This window comes from Meyerozyma guilliermondii, genomic scaffold (assembly GCF_000149425.1).
Source record: "Meyerozyma guilliermondii ATCC 6260 scaffold_6 genomic scaffold, whole genome shotgun sequence".
In the NCBI taxonomy this organism is placed as follows: domain Eukaryota; kingdom Fungi; phylum Ascomycota; class Pichiomycetes; order Serinales; family Debaryomycetaceae; genus Meyerozyma; species Meyerozyma guilliermondii.
This window is the reverse complement of record NW_001809795.1, coordinates 598,103-613,851: the sequence shown is the minus strand read 5'-3', so window position 1 is coordinate 613,851 and position 15,749 is coordinate 598,103. Positions and strand designations below refer to the sequence as shown.

The 15,749-nt window shown below is 46.2% G+C and overlaps 8 protein-coding genes across 8 annotated transcripts; 5 read left to right on the top strand and 3 right to left on the bottom strand. All coding sequences in view use genetic code 12, as the record gives it.

Annotated features, from left to right (window-relative positions):
• Positions 1 to 425: 425 nt before the first annotated feature.
• PGUG_04944 (uncharacterized protein) lies at positions 426 to 2,060 on the top strand (the record flags this gene model as incomplete). The annotated part of the gene is made up of 1 exon (XM_001482939.1): positions 426 to 2,060. One exon carries the CDS (start codon positions 426 to 428, stop codon positions 2,058 to 2,060), a length of 1,635 nt encoding a protein of 544 aa, XP_001482989.2.
• A 211-nt stretch (positions 2,061 to 2,271) lies between these two features.
• On the top strand, positions 2,272 to 5,163 carry SPT5 (transcription elongation factor; the record flags this gene model as incomplete). Its single annotated transcript, XM_001482938.1, has 1 exon — positions 2,272 to 5,163. The coding sequence occupies one exon, from the start codon at positions 2,272 to 2,274 to the stop codon at positions 5,161 to 5,163; it is 2,892 nt and encodes a 963-aa protein (XP_001482988.2).
• A 51-nt stretch (positions 5,164 to 5,214) lies between these two features.
• On the bottom strand, positions 5,215 to 6,681 carry PGUG_04942 (TFIIH/NER complex subunit; the record flags this gene model as incomplete). The annotated part of the gene is made up of 1 exon (XM_001482937.1): positions 5,215 to 6,681. The coding sequence occupies one exon, from the start codon at positions 6,679 to 6,681 to the stop codon at positions 5,215 to 5,217; it is 1,467 nt and encodes a 488-aa protein (XP_001482987.2).
• Positions 6,682 to 7,643: 962 nt separating this feature from the next.
• PRA1 (Pra1p) lies at positions 7,644 to 8,516 on the bottom strand (the record flags this gene model as incomplete). Its single annotated transcript, XM_001482936.1, has 1 exon — positions 7,644 to 8,516. One exon carries the CDS (start codon positions 8,514 to 8,516, stop codon positions 7,644 to 7,646), a length of 873 nt encoding a protein of 290 aa, XP_001482986.2.
• An 886-nt stretch (positions 8,517 to 9,402) lies between these two features.
• On the top strand, positions 9,403 to 9,828 carry ERG28 (Erg28p; the record flags this gene model as incomplete). The annotated part of the gene is made up of 1 exon (XM_001482935.1): positions 9,403 to 9,828. The coding sequence occupies one exon, from the start codon at positions 9,403 to 9,405 to the stop codon at positions 9,826 to 9,828; it is 426 nt and encodes a 141-aa protein (XP_001482985.1).
• Positions 9,829 to 10,009: 181 nt separating this feature from the next.
• On the top strand, positions 10,010 to 11,194 carry PGUG_04939 (uncharacterized protein; the record flags this gene model as incomplete). The annotated part of the gene is made up of 1 exon (XM_001482934.1): positions 10,010 to 11,194. The coding sequence occupies one exon, from the start codon at positions 10,010 to 10,012 to the stop codon at positions 11,192 to 11,194; it is 1,185 nt and encodes a 394-aa protein (XP_001482984.2).
• Positions 11,195 to 11,444: 250 nt separating this feature from the next.
• PGUG_04938 (glutamine-dependent NAD(+) synthetase) lies at positions 11,445 to 13,589 on the top strand (the record flags this gene model as incomplete). The annotated part of the gene is made up of 1 exon (XM_001482933.1): positions 11,445 to 13,589. The coding sequence occupies one exon, from the start codon at positions 11,445 to 11,447 to the stop codon at positions 13,587 to 13,589; it is 2,145 nt and encodes a 714-aa protein (XP_001482983.2).
• Positions 13,590 to 13,746: 157 nt separating this feature from the next.
• Positions 13,747 to 14,943, bottom strand: PPE1 (carboxylesterase-mitochondrial 37S ribosomal protein YmS2; the record flags this gene model as incomplete). The annotated part of the gene is made up of 1 exon (XM_001482932.1): positions 13,747 to 14,943. The coding sequence occupies one exon, from the start codon at positions 14,941 to 14,943 to the stop codon at positions 13,747 to 13,749; it is 1,197 nt and encodes a 398-aa protein (XP_001482982.2).
• Positions 14,944 to 15,749: the final 806 nt, after the last annotated feature.

Genomic DNA, 15,749 nt, shown 5'->3' with positions numbered 1-15,749 from the left:
GGTGACGGCGCTATTGCAATTGCGCTTCAGCTGTTCTGCTATCTTTTGGTGCCTTGATTCCAGCATGTAACGTCTCGGTTTTAGCTTCCCGGAGAAACTGGTTGTGGCATTTTTGGAACTGGCATTTTGCGCCACAATGGAGCTCGTCGCACAATGGTTGCGAACTTTGCGCGGCACTTGATTTTGGTACTTGGGGTTTATGGTGGGATAGCTGAATGCTATGGTTTGTGTGCAATGTCTGCCATGACTGTCTCTTATGATCTGTCTCGGTTTAGCTGCTTATGACTAACAGAAAAATGGCAAAATGTGACAAATTAAAAGTCTCCCTTTGTCAGCAGTATGCAGCCTTGGCTCTTATCACTGTGGAGCTCACACAACTCCGACGTTAAAAGGGACTGATCCCAACCCAAAATTGTTATTCAAGTATGTCAGCGTCTTCAGATAGCAAATCGGCGACTGCAAAAAATGTCGACTTGGTGGAAATCGAGTCTTGGAACTCCAGTACTAGCGGAGAAGAAAGAGGAGTTCTTGAATATGATAGAACTCTTTTAAGACAGGGTCTTCGTCAAAGACATATCCAGATGTTGACGTTGGTGGGAGTGTTTGGAACCGGTTTATTCTTGTCTTCTGGTGGTACTTTGAAAAAAACTGGTCCCGTTGGAATGCTTATAGGGTATGTGTTGGTGGGAATAGTGGTTGGTTGCAACCAGGTTGCAATTGCCGAGGTGGCTTCTTTTTTGCCTGCAACAGCTGCCACGGTTCGTCATTCCGAGCAGTTTATCGACGAAGCCGTGGGTTTTGCCTTTGGGTGGATTTCGGTTTATGCTGCTATAATGCCGGCGGAGCTTTCTGCCACAGCAGTTGTAATGACATACTGGACAGATGTAAGCCCAGCAGTGTTTATAACAGTGTTTGGAGTGTTGTTCATTCTTACCAATCTCTACTCGGTTCGGTTTTATGGCGAGATTGAGTACTTTTTTGGGTGGTTGAAAATTATCTTGATTGTGATAATCATCATCACCAGCTTGGTGATAGTGTGCGGAGGTGGTCCCAATCACCACGCAATTGGGTTCCAGTACTGGAGAGACCCCGGACCAATTGCAGAATACATTTATACTGGTGCAAGAGGAAGAATGACTGGAATTTGGTCTGCCATCTCGTCAATTGTATACTCTTATGGCGGGGTGCAAAATATTGCAATTTTGGCTGGCGAAACCAAGAATAGTAGACATGCGATATTTCACGGTGCAAAGAACATCTTTGTGCGTATTATCACCTTGTACCTTATCACAGTCTTTTTCTTGACCATGATAGTTCCTTACAACGACCCTCGCATTGCATCCGGAACCGGAACCGCCCAATCAAGTCCTTTTGTCATTGCAATCAACAATGCCAAAATCCACGTTTTACCGCATATTATCAATGCTATCGTCTTGACCTCGGCTTGGTCCGCTGGAAACTTGAGTATGGTGGAGGGTTCTCGGAACTTGTTCTCGTTGGCTGCAAAAAACCAGGCTCCAAAGATTTTCTTGAAAACCACCAAAAGAGGAGTTCCATACTATGGAGTTGCGTTTGTGGCTATATTTTTGCCCTTGGCATACATGTCGGTTTCTGCCACTTCATCGACCATTTTCAGCTGGTTCCAGGGCTTGACCTCTTCTAATTTGCTTTTGAGGTGGATCTTGATTTCCGCGAACCACATTCATATGGACAGAGCATTAAGGGCACAAGGTTACACCAGAAAGGATTTACCGTACTCCACAAGATTCGGACCCTTCGCAGCGTGGTTCTCCGGAATCATGTCATTTGTCTTTTTGATCACAGGAGGATTCACCAACTTTATTCCCGGCCAGTTCAAAATCGAGTCTTTCTTCACCAGCTACTTTATCATTCCGTTGTCCATTGGTTTGTTTACATTCTGGAAACTTTTCAAGAAAACACGCTACTTGCGTCCGGAGGAGGTGGATTTGAAGTCAATCTTCACTGATATCGAAGAAAACCCTGAAGATATTCCTGAGCTGAACTGGACCTGGAAAAACTTCTGGAAGGTGCTTGCTTAGTGTAGAAAGCATGCAGGTATAGAATACAAATCAATAAACCAGTGTAGCCAAAAACCACAAAAGCAATAAAACTCCCATTTGCTGAAAACTTGATTGTAGCTGATCGATTGTAGCATTACCTTTTTCATTTCATTTGCAGCCGTATAGCATCTTGTTCTTGTCTGCAGTACCGCGCGCCAAAATATCACGAAAAATCTCCTCGTTCACCATCATGTCTGATTTTGTCGAACACAAGCATCCCGACGGCGAAGATGGCTACGACGTCGACGACTTCGATGTGGAAGCTGCCGAGGTTGATGTCGCGGACGATGGAGAGACAGAGCCTGTAAATCGTAAAAGACTGTTCGATGAGATGGGCCTGGAGGAAGCGGCCGCTCTCAAGCAAGAAGAAGAACAGGTGAAGGAAGAGCCAAGAGACGAAGAGGAAAACGAAAACGAAGACGAAAATGAAGATGAGAATGAAAACGAAGACGACAATGAAGACGAAAACGAAAACGAAGACGAAAATGATGACGACGAGGACGACGATTTGCGGTCGCGGAAACGGCGGAGGGCAAACCAGTTTGTGGATATCGAAGCCGAAGTCGACGATGAAGAAGATGAGGAAATCGACGAAGACGACGAAGAGGCCGAATTGTTGAGAGAACAGTTTTTAGCTGACGACAAGGAGGCGCCCGAGACGGAGCGCCAGGACGACAGATTGCACCGGGAATTCGACCGTAGAAGACAGGAAACCGAGGACCAGGATGCCGAAGCGTTGGCAGAAACATTGAAGCAACGTTACCGTAAAACCCATTCTGTTTACCGTGGAGATAGCGCCACTTCTGGTACAGTATCTCAAAAGTTGCTCATGCCATCTATCAACGACCCTTCCATTTACGCCATTCGTTGTTCACCTGGTCGTGAAAAAGAACTTGTTCGCAAGCTCTTCGACAAAAAGAGAACCCTCGCCCGAACCGGACGGCCTCTCGATATCTTGACGGTGTTCCAAAGAGACTCGTTCAAGGGCTATATCTATATCGAAGCCAAGCGTGCCGAAGCCATTGACCGAGCGTTGGCAGGTATGGTGAACGTGTACCCCAAGAATCGGCTTTTGGTTCCAGTCAGAGAATATCCCGATCTTTTGAAACAGGTCAAAAGTTCCGACGTGGAGATCGTGCCTGGACTCTATGTTCGTATGACCAGAGGAAAGTATAAGGGAGACCTTGCTATAGTGGATAATCTTTCTGAGAACGGGTTGGATGTTCGATGTAAACTTGTCCCCAGATTGGACTATGGTAAAAACGACACTTTTGACAGAGACGGCCGCAGAATTAAGCTGAAGGTGCGCCCTCCCGCCCGTTTATTCTCGGAACAAGAAGCCAGAGCCTACGATAGCGAATTCTTATCGCCCGGAAGGGGTCCTAGAACCTACATTTACCGCGGTGACGATTATGTCGATGGGTTCTTGTATAAGGATTTCAAGCTTCAGTTCATCAACACCAAAGATGTGAATCCTACTCTCGCTGAGTTGGAGCGTTTCAACGTGGGCGACGATGGTATCGATGTGTCAGCCGTGGCCCTGATGAAAAAGGAACAAACCTCAGCATTTCAACCCGGCGATAAAGTAGAAGTTCGTCGTGGTGAACAGGCTCGTACTGTGGGTAAAGTCACAGCGCTGTCTCTCAACGAAGTCACTATAATGGTGACCGATAGTGGAGATCCTCGTTTCGTGAACCAAGAATTGACAGTGGTTGCGGCAGATCTTCGTAAAGTTTTCGCTCCAGGAGACCATGTTCGAGTTGTCGCTGGTAAGCACGCCGACGAAACAGGCTTGGTTATCAAGCTTGAAGGAGATTCCGTGGTTCTTTTGAGTGACCAGACCAAGGCAGACGTGAGAGTCTTCGCCAATTACTTGGTGAAAGCTACTGACGCACTGACATCTACGGAAACTGGTGGCATGTACGATATCAAGGACTTGGTACAGCTCAATGCGTCTACTGTGGGTGTTATAGTGAAGGCAGACAAGGACTTGTACGAGCTTCTTACGTCTGATGGTCGTCTTACCACCGTCAAGCCTTCAGGTATAGCTTCCAAGCTTCGGATGACCCGTCGTGAACAGATAGCCACTGATAAAAATGGAAATACTGTTCAGGTTGGAGACACAGTAAGAGAATTAGCCACCGACAAGAAGCGCGAAGGTGTTGTTGTGCATATATTCAAAAACTCGTTGTTCATACAGCTGCATGATGTCTCTGAAAACCTTGGGTTTTTCGTCACCAACTGTATGAATGTATTAGCGGTGACACGAGACGGACCTAAGGGACCAGATCTTACCAAAATGAATCCAAACAAGGTGGCCGGTCCGTCACCAGCTGTTACTGCTCGTCGCGGTGGGCGTGACAAATTGATCTACAAGGACGTTATTGTTACTGGTGGAAATCATAAGGGGCTTATGGGAAAGGTGACCGATACCGACGATGTGTTTGCTCGTATTGAGTTGCATACCAAATCCAAAAAAATCAAGGTTAACAAGAACAACTTGAGTGTTATAATACGTGGTGAGTCTATTCCGTACTTGCGGTTTATCGGTGCCAACAACGGACCTCAAAACAGTGGTTCTTCCATGAACAACCAGAACAGATTTGGACCAGCATTTTCGTCGGGCGGAAAATCTGCCTGGGGAAATGGCGGTGCTACGCCAATGGTAGGCGGTGGTGGTGCTGGAGGCGGTACATCTTGGGGAGGAGGTGCCACAGCTTGGGGCAAAACTCCCGGTGGTGCTTCTACCTGGGGAGGAAATGCCAACTCAGGAGCCTCTACGTGGGGAGGTGGAAATGGAGCAGCTTCGACCTGGGGTTCTGGAGCAAATGCCGGTGCTTCTACTTGGGGAAATGCCAATGGTGGTGTTTCAACGTGGGGCTCCAATGGAAATGCTGGCAATTCTACTTGGGGAGATAATGGCGCAGGGTCCACATGGGGAGCTGGAGCTGGTGCTGGAGCTGGTGCCGGAGCCGGAGCAGGAGCAGGGTCTGCGTGGGGAAGTGGCAGTAATTCTACTTGGGGCAACCGTGGAGGTGACAAAAGCACATGGGGCTCGGGGTCTACGTGGGGCAACAAGTGATGTAAAATATGCAAAAGTGACGACTAATTAGTTGACGTTTATAGTTAATGGTTATTTTCCTGATCTGCTTTCACACCCTGGACAATTGTGGAGGGTTTCGTGAACAAACACATCGCAATCAATGCAAAAATCACGAGCACATGTGGGACATCTGTATCTTGAACTTGCTCGAAGTGGTCCATCTGGCCCGCCTGCTTCAGGAAACTTGAGCAAGCAGCCATAACAGTGAGTACCTTCGTAATGGTCTGCTGCTGGAACCTCTTTATACTCTCGAAGCGGTACTAGATGATGGTAAGATCTCGCCAAATGAGTGGACAAAATTAGCATCAATCCACATGTTGGGCAGATGGTTGGAAGATGGCACACCCTACTGCGACACTGAGGACACTGGTATCCTATGATGCTGGTAGAAGACTCTGCGCCAATTGTTACAGCATCTTTCGATTCGAGAGATCCATTGGTCGGGTGACACGCACAAAGAACGGGAAGGTCAAGATTGACTGTATTGTTGGAGGCGGAAATGGGAGGCAGAACTTTCAGGGGAAATCCCATTTTGATGAGTGGGACTCCAACAGTGGACCTTTTTTCTGTGGCAGCGACCGGTAAGGGAACCACACAATCCATGAGGAGTTCACGATAATGAGTTTCGTTCATGATGACAGAGTAATTGGAGCCGGAAGAAGAATTGGCACCAGTTGTTCGCGAGCCTAGGTTATTCGTTTTGTTGGCGATCTGTTGGCAGATTGACACCTGGGCGGAAAGTCCGATAATCTTAACCTTGATTTCGTCCTTTATGAGGTTGTCTATAGTTTTGTGAATATCCCCAGGGTCGCTTGTAAAGAGCGCCCCGAACAAAATGAGCACTTCTTTCGAGTTTTTGTTGTCGTCCATATTGGTACCAAAGTTGTATTTGAGCATTGCTCTTGCCATTTCCAACGAGTTTTGAAGCAGCGGGTCTCCTTTAGGCTCGAAACGATTATGCTGTCGCGACCGAAGCAGCCGCAATTTGTCTATATGGTACTGGGGCAGGCCATTGACCTCAGAAACGAGATTCGAAACACCGTTTCGCATCATCACGATACCCAATTGAGAGATGGGATTCTGGTCGAAAAACTCCACTATGAACTCCTGTAGGAGCTGTAAAGTCATGGCAAACCTGTTGGGTCTTAAATCCTTTTCCAGCATCGTCAGCGACCCATCTATAATTACAATCAAGGTTCGAATGATTCCTCTCTGAAATGGAGTGGTGGGATTCTTCATGATTTTCTTTTTTCTGTTCTCTATCATCGTCTGGATGACATTCTCCAACGACTGGCCTGCCTCGTCTTCATCCTTGACGATATCCCAAGGTCTTTTGTACCGATCTTCCCACGAATACCCGCCATCTGCTGCCGCTGGCCCACTACTTCCCGATTTTTTTCCACGGGAACGACGACCTCCCAAATCCTCGTCGTCAGTAAACACCTCTGGGGACGAGTCGCGGTCTACGGCCGCCACGTATTCCTCGTCAGAATCCATATTCGCCGAGAATGATGGAGAGAAAGAGCTAGGGTGGTGAACAGTAGATGGTGATTTTAGCTGCGAACTGAGGTAGATGCAGGATGAGAGAAATGAGGTAAATGCGACTGATTCAAATCGTGAGAGATCAAGGACAATGGGAAAATTACATCACTCAGAATAAGTCGGAGACTAAAGGAAGAGACTCTGGAAAGTAGAAGATGTTCATCTTGGTGTTTATTTTATGTTTATTTTATGCTTATCTTGAATTATGAAAGCTGAATATCACTGGAGTATTTTGCAACAACACTTAAGTCCAATTTCCACATACCAAAACACTCAATTGGAGCACTCTGGGACAGCAAGGAGTCACCAGACTTATTTTGGCTCTAGAAAGAGTCTTCGAGTGCTAACTTAGCAGTAAATCGGTATCCAACTGGAAAGAGAACGACCACAGCAATTTACACTCAAAGTCAATAAGTGAAGAATTGACAACCTTGCGTTAACTAAGACATATCGGAAGTTGACGCCTCAGTTGTAATGAATTTACTAACAGACTGTTGAAAACTATGAGCAGAACTCAAGACAAACCCTCAAGACGAGCTCAAGTCGAGCACTTACGAAGACCACTTTAAGGAACTCGTGGGAGAGCGAACTTTATAATCTTTTCGAAAGATGAGTTGAAATCAAAACGATGGAAAATCATCTTGGTAAAGTTTGTGGAATTGAACCAAAGTTGAGAAATTTAACAGCTAGCACTGCTCACTTATCTCTTGACTCAACGGTAGCCTTCTTTCAGCGAGTATTGGGCCATGTAGAGTCAAAAGAAGAAAAACATGAGACAAAACCTCTTTGAATGAAAGTTTAAAGAAGCGCTTTCAAAATTTGCAGCCATTTGAAAAGAAGCTAGTGGCTTGTACATTCAAAACTTTTATAAAAAGACGAAACAAAAAACGAAACGAGAAAAAGGTATCAAGCTCAACTCAAACACAGTGGGTTTCTCCGTTGGCATGAGTGTGACATTCAGATCCATGGTCCGAGCCAGTTTCCTTGCTTTTAGTGGCAGTTTCTGAAGCAGTTTCTGAAGCAGCTGAAGCTTGGCTGGTCGAAGTAGTGTCTTTTGGTGCCTTTCCCGTGCATCCCTTGCCCGGAACAGCAATATCATAAGCGTATACGTCCATGGCATAGTATCTCAAACTGGCGGAATTTCTAATGGCATAAGTTGCATTGTTTTTTGCGAGGTCCAAGCACTCGTTATAGGTGTCGGCATAGTGTCCTACAACGCCCTGACCAATTTTGTCGGTGTGCCATATTCTATGAAGCAAATCACCAGCCCAGAAAACGGTGTTCTTGGATCCTGCTACAGTGTATCCTCTCGAGCAAACTTGGGACAAAAAGAGTCTGGAAGTGTAAGAAAGATCACAAATAACCGTCTCATCGGTTCCATTAGAACCTCTCCAGTGTCCAGCATAACCATCGAGATCACAATTTCCATCGATATTGTCGCATCTGAACAAGACTCCAGTTTTGTTGGCAGAAATCACGTTTTCGTAAAGCCCAACCACTTCTCCAGAAGGTGCATCTCCAAAGTACTTGCGGTAGAATTTGGACAGGTTTCCAAACCGAAGCGTATGCTCCTTGGCATGCTGAGCCAATAACTTGGTCTCAGTGAATGCCTGCACCAATTGGTTCCTTTGGGTCAGATTGCAAGATTTATGGATCTCAAAATCCTGGTTCCAAGTAGCGTCCCACGAGAAAGAAATCTCGGTGGTGGATGAGTTTAAGTTCTCTTCGAGCACGAACGCAGGAGCAGCAGCAGCAATGGCTACTGAGAAAAGAAGACCGGAAAACTTCATTGCAATTTGGTTGCAAGAGGCCGGGAAGTCGACCTTTTATAGGTTTGCAGCTCATCGTCTCGAACGCAGGTTTTCGCAATCACTATACCACTTTAAGACCTCAGTGGTTAATATGTCTTGGCAAAATCGTAAATGGAGGGAAATGTCAACCTTGATATATCTTGCCAAGAAATTATGGAGTATACCGGTGTGGTTACGATGGATCTGAGATCTTAGATTTTCTTTGTCTGACAAGAAAGTCGTCAAGAAGATAAGCATAGTCTATTGTGTCGATTGTAGGCTAATTGTGTTCAATTGTATTTGACTGTAGAGTAATCAAGTTTGTTCTCGAAAAAAGGCACACCGTAAATTTCGGGCATTTATGCGAAATTGACGTCTGACTTCGGCTTTTAAAGCGAGCTTCCATTTTGAGCTTTGGTGTATGCTATTCCAGAAAGGTGTGTTTCTGAGTTGTTCGTTGCCAAGAAAGGCACATACGAGCTAAAGGAATGGTCGTATGGACTGACATTATGGATTTACTCACCAATTAGAGGTAGTAAAAAGAATAAAAAGTAGAAAAAGACTCAATTTTTTAGATTGTAACTTTTTGTTCGGTATTTTATTCTTTTCTTGGTTTTCTTGTGTTCTTGAAGGAATAACGAGGACTCTGATGCTTTATAGATGGGTTTTTCCATGCAATTTGCAGCCAATTTTCAACATGAAAAATCGAAAAATTGTCAACATTGAATCTTCAATCTAGTCGAATTAGTCGAATTAGCCAATCTAGGTTTGGATCATGCTTCCTTCCTTACAAGAATGAACACTTGGTGTTAGCTCAACTAGTCAGCTCTATTAACCTGCATACATCGCACACCTCACTGAATTCGCATCAAAATCTTCATTCACAATGATTCCCCAATTCAGATCAATTCTTCCATATTCCAAAGGTGGCTACCTTCCATCATGGCTACTCTTCATCAGTGTAGTTTCCATTTTCAACTCATTGCAAACTTATCAGACCCCGGATCTCACATTGACCAGAAGAGTATATGAAAATGCACCCCGGAATCAAGTTACAAATTTAAGCGCAAGAACCTTCGGAACATGGACACTTATTACCTCAATTGTTAGATTCTATGCAGCATATCACCTAGTTGGGAATAAACCGGTTTACGACATGTGCATGTGGACATTTGCGGTGGCCGGATTTCATTTTGTTAGCGAATGGCTCGTGTTTCGTACGTGCAAGCTCGGCAAGGGCCTCGCCGGGCCATTGGTGGTGAGCTCTGTGAGTTTGGTGTGGATGTGGATGCAGAAGGAGTGGTATGTGTAACCGGCGTGCCGGTACGTGGTACGTAGTGGGTGCAACGATGTATAGGACCGGCATGCCGGTCGTCGAAAAGTCCGTGGGTGTGTAGGACCGGCATGCCGGTGGGTCGGCGACCCGCGGAGCTCCGCGGCTCACCGATAAGCGATAAGCAAGATATAAGACCCCCACACTCCCAATTTCATTAATGCACTCTGACACTTTAACCATTGAAATTCTCCCAAATAAGCCTTTTGGATGCAAGGTCACGTTGCCTGCGTACTGCAAAGGAGACCCAAGTCAGTTGGATGATGACGATTTTAAGAAATTGCATGATGCTGTTCTTCTGCATTTGGTAGTTGTGATTCCCGATCAGGCTGAGTTGGCACCCAAATCGCAATATTTGCTTACAAAGAGATTTGATCCTACGATTCCCGAACCCAAGGAAGACAGTGGGTTTGCAGGATATGGCCACGGGAAGGAGTTTCGCCACGAGCAATCGGTTCTTCGGAAAGATGGAACCACGGTGAAATCGCAACCCCAGGTTCAAATTTTGGGGCAGGGAACTTTTGGCGCGCACGAGCCGGGTAACGAAAATGGCAGCGATATCAGTCTCACTCATCCTCTGCACACCACATTTCACCATACACCATTAACACCCAAACAAATCCAGGAAGAACACCGTACTAGGTTCTACAGATGGCACATTGACTCAGCGTTATATGACTTGGCTCCTCCTTTGGTGACGACACTTTTGGGTATAAAAGTTCCACCTTCAACCCACACTCAAATCGTTACCTACGACGATGGGTCCAATGATGAGTTGGAAGTTAGCCAGGGAGCCACGTGTTTTGTGAGTGGCGAGCAGGCGTTTCTGAGGCTTTCTGACGAGGAAAAGAAGTTTGCACTTGCCAGTTCTGTGGAGTATGCTCCTCATCCATACATCTTCATTTCACCAGCCGGAGCCACTTCTGACGGTTTAACTATGGTTCTGGAAGGCAAGGAAATGGCGTTGGACAAGTTGCCTCCGTGGGAAAAGGAAAAGATCAAGACGTTGCCTATGGTTTGGAAGAACCCAGTTACGGGAAAACCTCACTTGCAAGTGCATGGATGCTGCTTGTATAAAGTGCACACAAAACAAGATGATGGTTCCACCAAAACACTCGAGTTGAAAGAAGCTCGCGAGGCTGTGCACAAGTTGATGAGACCGGCAATTGCTCCTTCAAGGGTCTTGGCACATGCCTGGAGTCAGGGCGACTTGGTTATTTTTTTCAACCGTGGAGTCTTGCACAGTGTCACCGGAGAGTTCAAGGGAATGAACAACGGCAAGGACGAGCGCCGGTTGATGCACCAGTGCAACATTGCCAGTGGGAAGGATCCTGTGGCAGCATAAGGGAGGAAGTTGTTATATATATTGATTAATATGGGAATGGAAAGCTACAATATTGTAATTTTTTTCGACTTGATCAATTCTGACAAAATCTCGAAACTCTACAACTCAACCTTTCACCTTTTACATTCCATTCTACTCAACTCTCATTAACTCTTGACTCTACACTCTTCAGTTCTCTTAGTCCTTTCCTGCATACGGCCTCTTCAACTTATCTTTTCGCAGCCTTCAATTCTCTTCTCACCTTTCACTCATGGGCCACTACGTCACTCTCGCCACATGCAACCTCAACCAATGGGCACTTGATTTCGAAGGAAACCGCGACCGCATCTTGCAGTCCATCAAAGAAGCAAAAAAAAACGGCGCCAGTCTTCGGGTGGGCCCGGAACTCGAGATTTGTGGCTACGGATGTCTCGACCATTTTCTCGAAAATGACCTTTATGATCATTGCTGGGACATGTATTTGCAAATTTTGGGTAATCCCGACACCCACGGCTTGCTCTTGGACATCGGCATGCCGGTGATGCATCGTTCCATCAAGTATAACTGCCGTCTTTTGTCGCACGACGGAAAGATACTTTTGATAAGACCCAAGTTATACCTTGCCAACGACGGCAATTACCGGGAAATGAGATACTTCACTCCCTGGAACCGTCCTCAGTACTACGAGGACTTCAAATTGCCGAAAAATGCCAGGAAAGTGACAGGTCAGTCGTCGGTTTTATTTGGCGATTGTGTGGTGGACACATTGGAGACGACAGTTGCCGCTGAAACGTGCGAGGAATTGTTCACGCCGCAATCGCCCCATATTTCCATGGCACTCGACGGCGTGGAAATCTATACAAACTCGCTGGGACTGCACCACGAGCTTCGAAAGTTGGATACTCGGCTCCAGCTTATCACCGAGGCCACCAAGAAATGCGGCGGAGTATACTTGTACGCCAACCAAAAGGGGTGTGACGGCGACAGGCTCTACTACGACGGATGCGCGTGCATTGTTGTTAATGGCGAAATGGTGGCTCAAGCGCTGCAATTTTCGCTTAGTGACGTTGAGGTAGTCACGGCCACCATCGACCTTGACGACGTTCGTTCTTTCCGAAACCAAAAACTGGCGGCGATGCAGGCGGTTGCGTCCACCCTGTACCACCACATAGACACCACCATTGAGCTCTCGCCGTCGGCTAACGTGTGGAACGGCATTGCACCCACTTCCCCGATTCCCGTTCGCATCCATTCTGCCGCCGAAGAAATTGCCTTGGGGCCCGCGTGCTGGCTCTGGGACTACTTGCGGCGGTGCAGAGCCGCTGGGTTCTTTCTACCTTTGAGCGGTGGAATCGACTCGTGTGCAACTGCCGTTATTGTGCATCTGATGTGCCGGTTGGTGGTCGCGGCCGTGGAAAATCACGACCACCAGGTGATTTCCGACGTTAAATCGCTTGTTCACGATGACTCGTTTGTGCCTAAAACCCCCCAGGAACTCGCTGACAAGTTGTTCCACACGGCGTTCTTGGGAACAGAAAATTCCTCGGGCGACACCAGAAGTCGTGCCAAAGAATTGGCTGCAAAAATTGGATCTTTTCACGTCGACTTGAATATGGACACTGCGGTCAGCGCCGTGATCTCTGTGTTTGAAGTGGCTACCGGCAGAAAGCCCATTTTCAAGGTTTTTGGTGGCTCGCAAACGGAAAATCTTGCCCTTCAAAATATCCAGGCTCGGCTTCGAATGGTGCTCAGCTATATGTTTGCGCAGCTTTTGCCATGGACTCGGCTGAAAACAGGTGGCCTTCTTGTGTTGGGAAGCGCCAATGTCGACGAATGTTTGCGTGGGTACTTGACGAAATACGACTGCTCCAGTGCCGATATTAACCCCATTGGCGGAGTGTCAAAGACAGATCTCAAGAGGTTCATTCTGTGGGCAGAAAAAGAGTTCGACATGCCCATCTTGAAGCAGTTTTTGGACGCTACTCCCACTGCTGAATTGGAACCCATAACTGCCGACTATGTCCAGAGCGACGAGATCGATATGGGTATGACTTACGATGAGTTGTCGAGGTTTGGACGGTTGAGAAAAGTCGACAAGTGTGGTCCGGTGGCCATGTTTGTGAAACTTTACCACGAATGGTCTCAGCCTCCACGGTCGTTGACCGCCGACCAGGTGGCCGAGAAAGTGAAAAAGTTCTGGTTCTTTTACGCTATAAACAGACACAAAATGACCACCATGACACCAGCGTACCACGCCGAACAGTATTCTCCAGATGATAACCGGTTCGACTTGCGTCCATTTTTGATCAATCCCCGGTTCCCATGGGCATCGAAGCAGATTGACGAGATCGTGGCGGAGATGAAGCGCCATGAAATCGACACAAAGTCGCTCCAGGAGGACTTGACTGTTGACTGAGGAAGTGACTAGGAGGCCAGATCAACAGACAATACTCGACAGACAATGACTAACAGAAATTGACTTGATAAAGTGGACGCTAAATTTTGGTTTCCTACTAATTTTGGTTTCCAGTTAATTTTGATTTCTGAATTCTCTTTCTCATTGACTAAACGAGTTAGCCCTTGTTGAAGGCCCCCCACTTCGGTACAAACCCAAGTTCGTTCTTCATATAGTCGCTGGGCGAGTCGTTGCGTCTTATGAAGTCGATAAGACTGAGACCCACTTGCATGGGTATATCTTCATGGACAAAATGGCCAGTTTTTTCACTATTATTGAAAACGATCAATTGATATTTTCCTTGCATTTGACCAATTATAAGGTTGGTGTCGAGTGTCTCGTGGCCCGCCAAGATCAATAACTTGGCAACTTTCTGTGATTTTTGTGATTTTCCACATTCGATAAAATTGGAAGACAAGTTGGTAAACCATCCACCCCAGTATGGAGCAGTTAATTGCAAGTCCGTTATCCATACTAGTTTGTCATTGGACTTTGTCAAGAGCGCAGGAACACTGATTTTAGCCGACTCGACATTATGAAGCAACCTGTTGGTTTTTACATGCCAATTGATGGCATCCGTATAGGTTGCAAAATGGGCTGGTCTTTTGGCAATAAACATTGGCATTGCTGAAAGAGCAGAATTGGCAGTTTCTTCTACAATATCAAGCATCACCAAGCCTTTGATATTATGGGGGTTCGTTTGGTTTTTTTGAAGGTAGTTGGTGAGAACTGAGCCTCCGAGAGAATGGCCCACCAAATATAAAGTAGACGATATTTTGTTCTTTTTCACAAATTGGTCGAGAATATCACCAAAATCCAGAGTCATTTTTTCAAGAGAGTAATTGTCAGTTGCAATTGAGTTCCCATGGCCTCGAGCATCGAATGCAAAAACTCCAATCGAAGGGTTCTGGTTGCTTTTCTCTTCCATTAAATAGCGAGTAAGTTGGCAAAAAGTCAACGCAGACGACCCAGCTCCATGGTGGCACACGAGTATAGCTCCAGGTTCTTTGGATGGAGGTCTGTAGTATGTTTGTAATGTTGCTTCATGAAGTTCATACTGTTCTATTATTGGAAAAGTGTCCAGCTTGATGTGTTTAAAATGCTCCATAAGTTTATCATCCGATTCATCGTTGACAGAGAGAGACGTAGTTTCCTCTACCAACTCCTGTGAGCCATCTTCATAAACCGCTTCCAAATTGTTCTTTGAACGAGACGCAATCAGTTTGCGTAAATTTGACATCAAGAAATATGCACAGAAAGATGTATTTTTGGTGCGGATCGTGCCCCATCCCCCGCACTCCGCACCGCACCGCATCGCATCGCATCACATATAAAATTACTGCTCATAGACTAATTATGCATTCGGATCCCGACCTCACAGTGCATTTCGAATACATGGCAATTGCATTGTTCATTGCATATAAAGCAATGGTTTTCAACGAAACACCCGTAGCCTGCATTTTCACACAAACCTCGACCGGAAAGGTACTAGCCCTCGGTTACAACGATACAAACCGGTCTCTTAACGGCACACGGCATGCCGAATTCATGGCACTTGATCATATAATGAGTCATCATATCCCCGCAAGACAAAAAAACCAATAGTGACTACTTGCATACTTTTTTTTGCAGACGTTACTTTATACGTAACCGTTGAACCTTGCATCATGTGTGCGTCGGCACTTAAGCAGGTCGGAAATAGGACGTGTCATTTTACGGTTGCGGCAACGACCGGTTTGGAGGTAATGGTTCAGTTCTTGCTATTAATAGAGACGACATTCCGCCGCAAAATTATCCCAGTTTTGGAGGTATTTTACGTACAGAAGCAATTCAGCTTTTGAGGAATTTCTACACTCAAGAGAACGATACAGCACCGGTTCCCCAGGTCAAAAAGAATAAGCAATTGGCCGGAAAAGAGTACCCTGCACCATTTACAAATGCAATGCACCCCGTTGATGCGGCTGCGTTTTTTGGTGACAACCGCTGGACACGTATGACTACAGAAGGAAATACGAGGGAAGTAACTCCGATTGAAGCATCAGGATACAGCCTCCGCAGCATTCTTTCATGTATCGAATGGCCACTGTGCATAAGCGAGGTGTACGACCGAGAAAATAACGA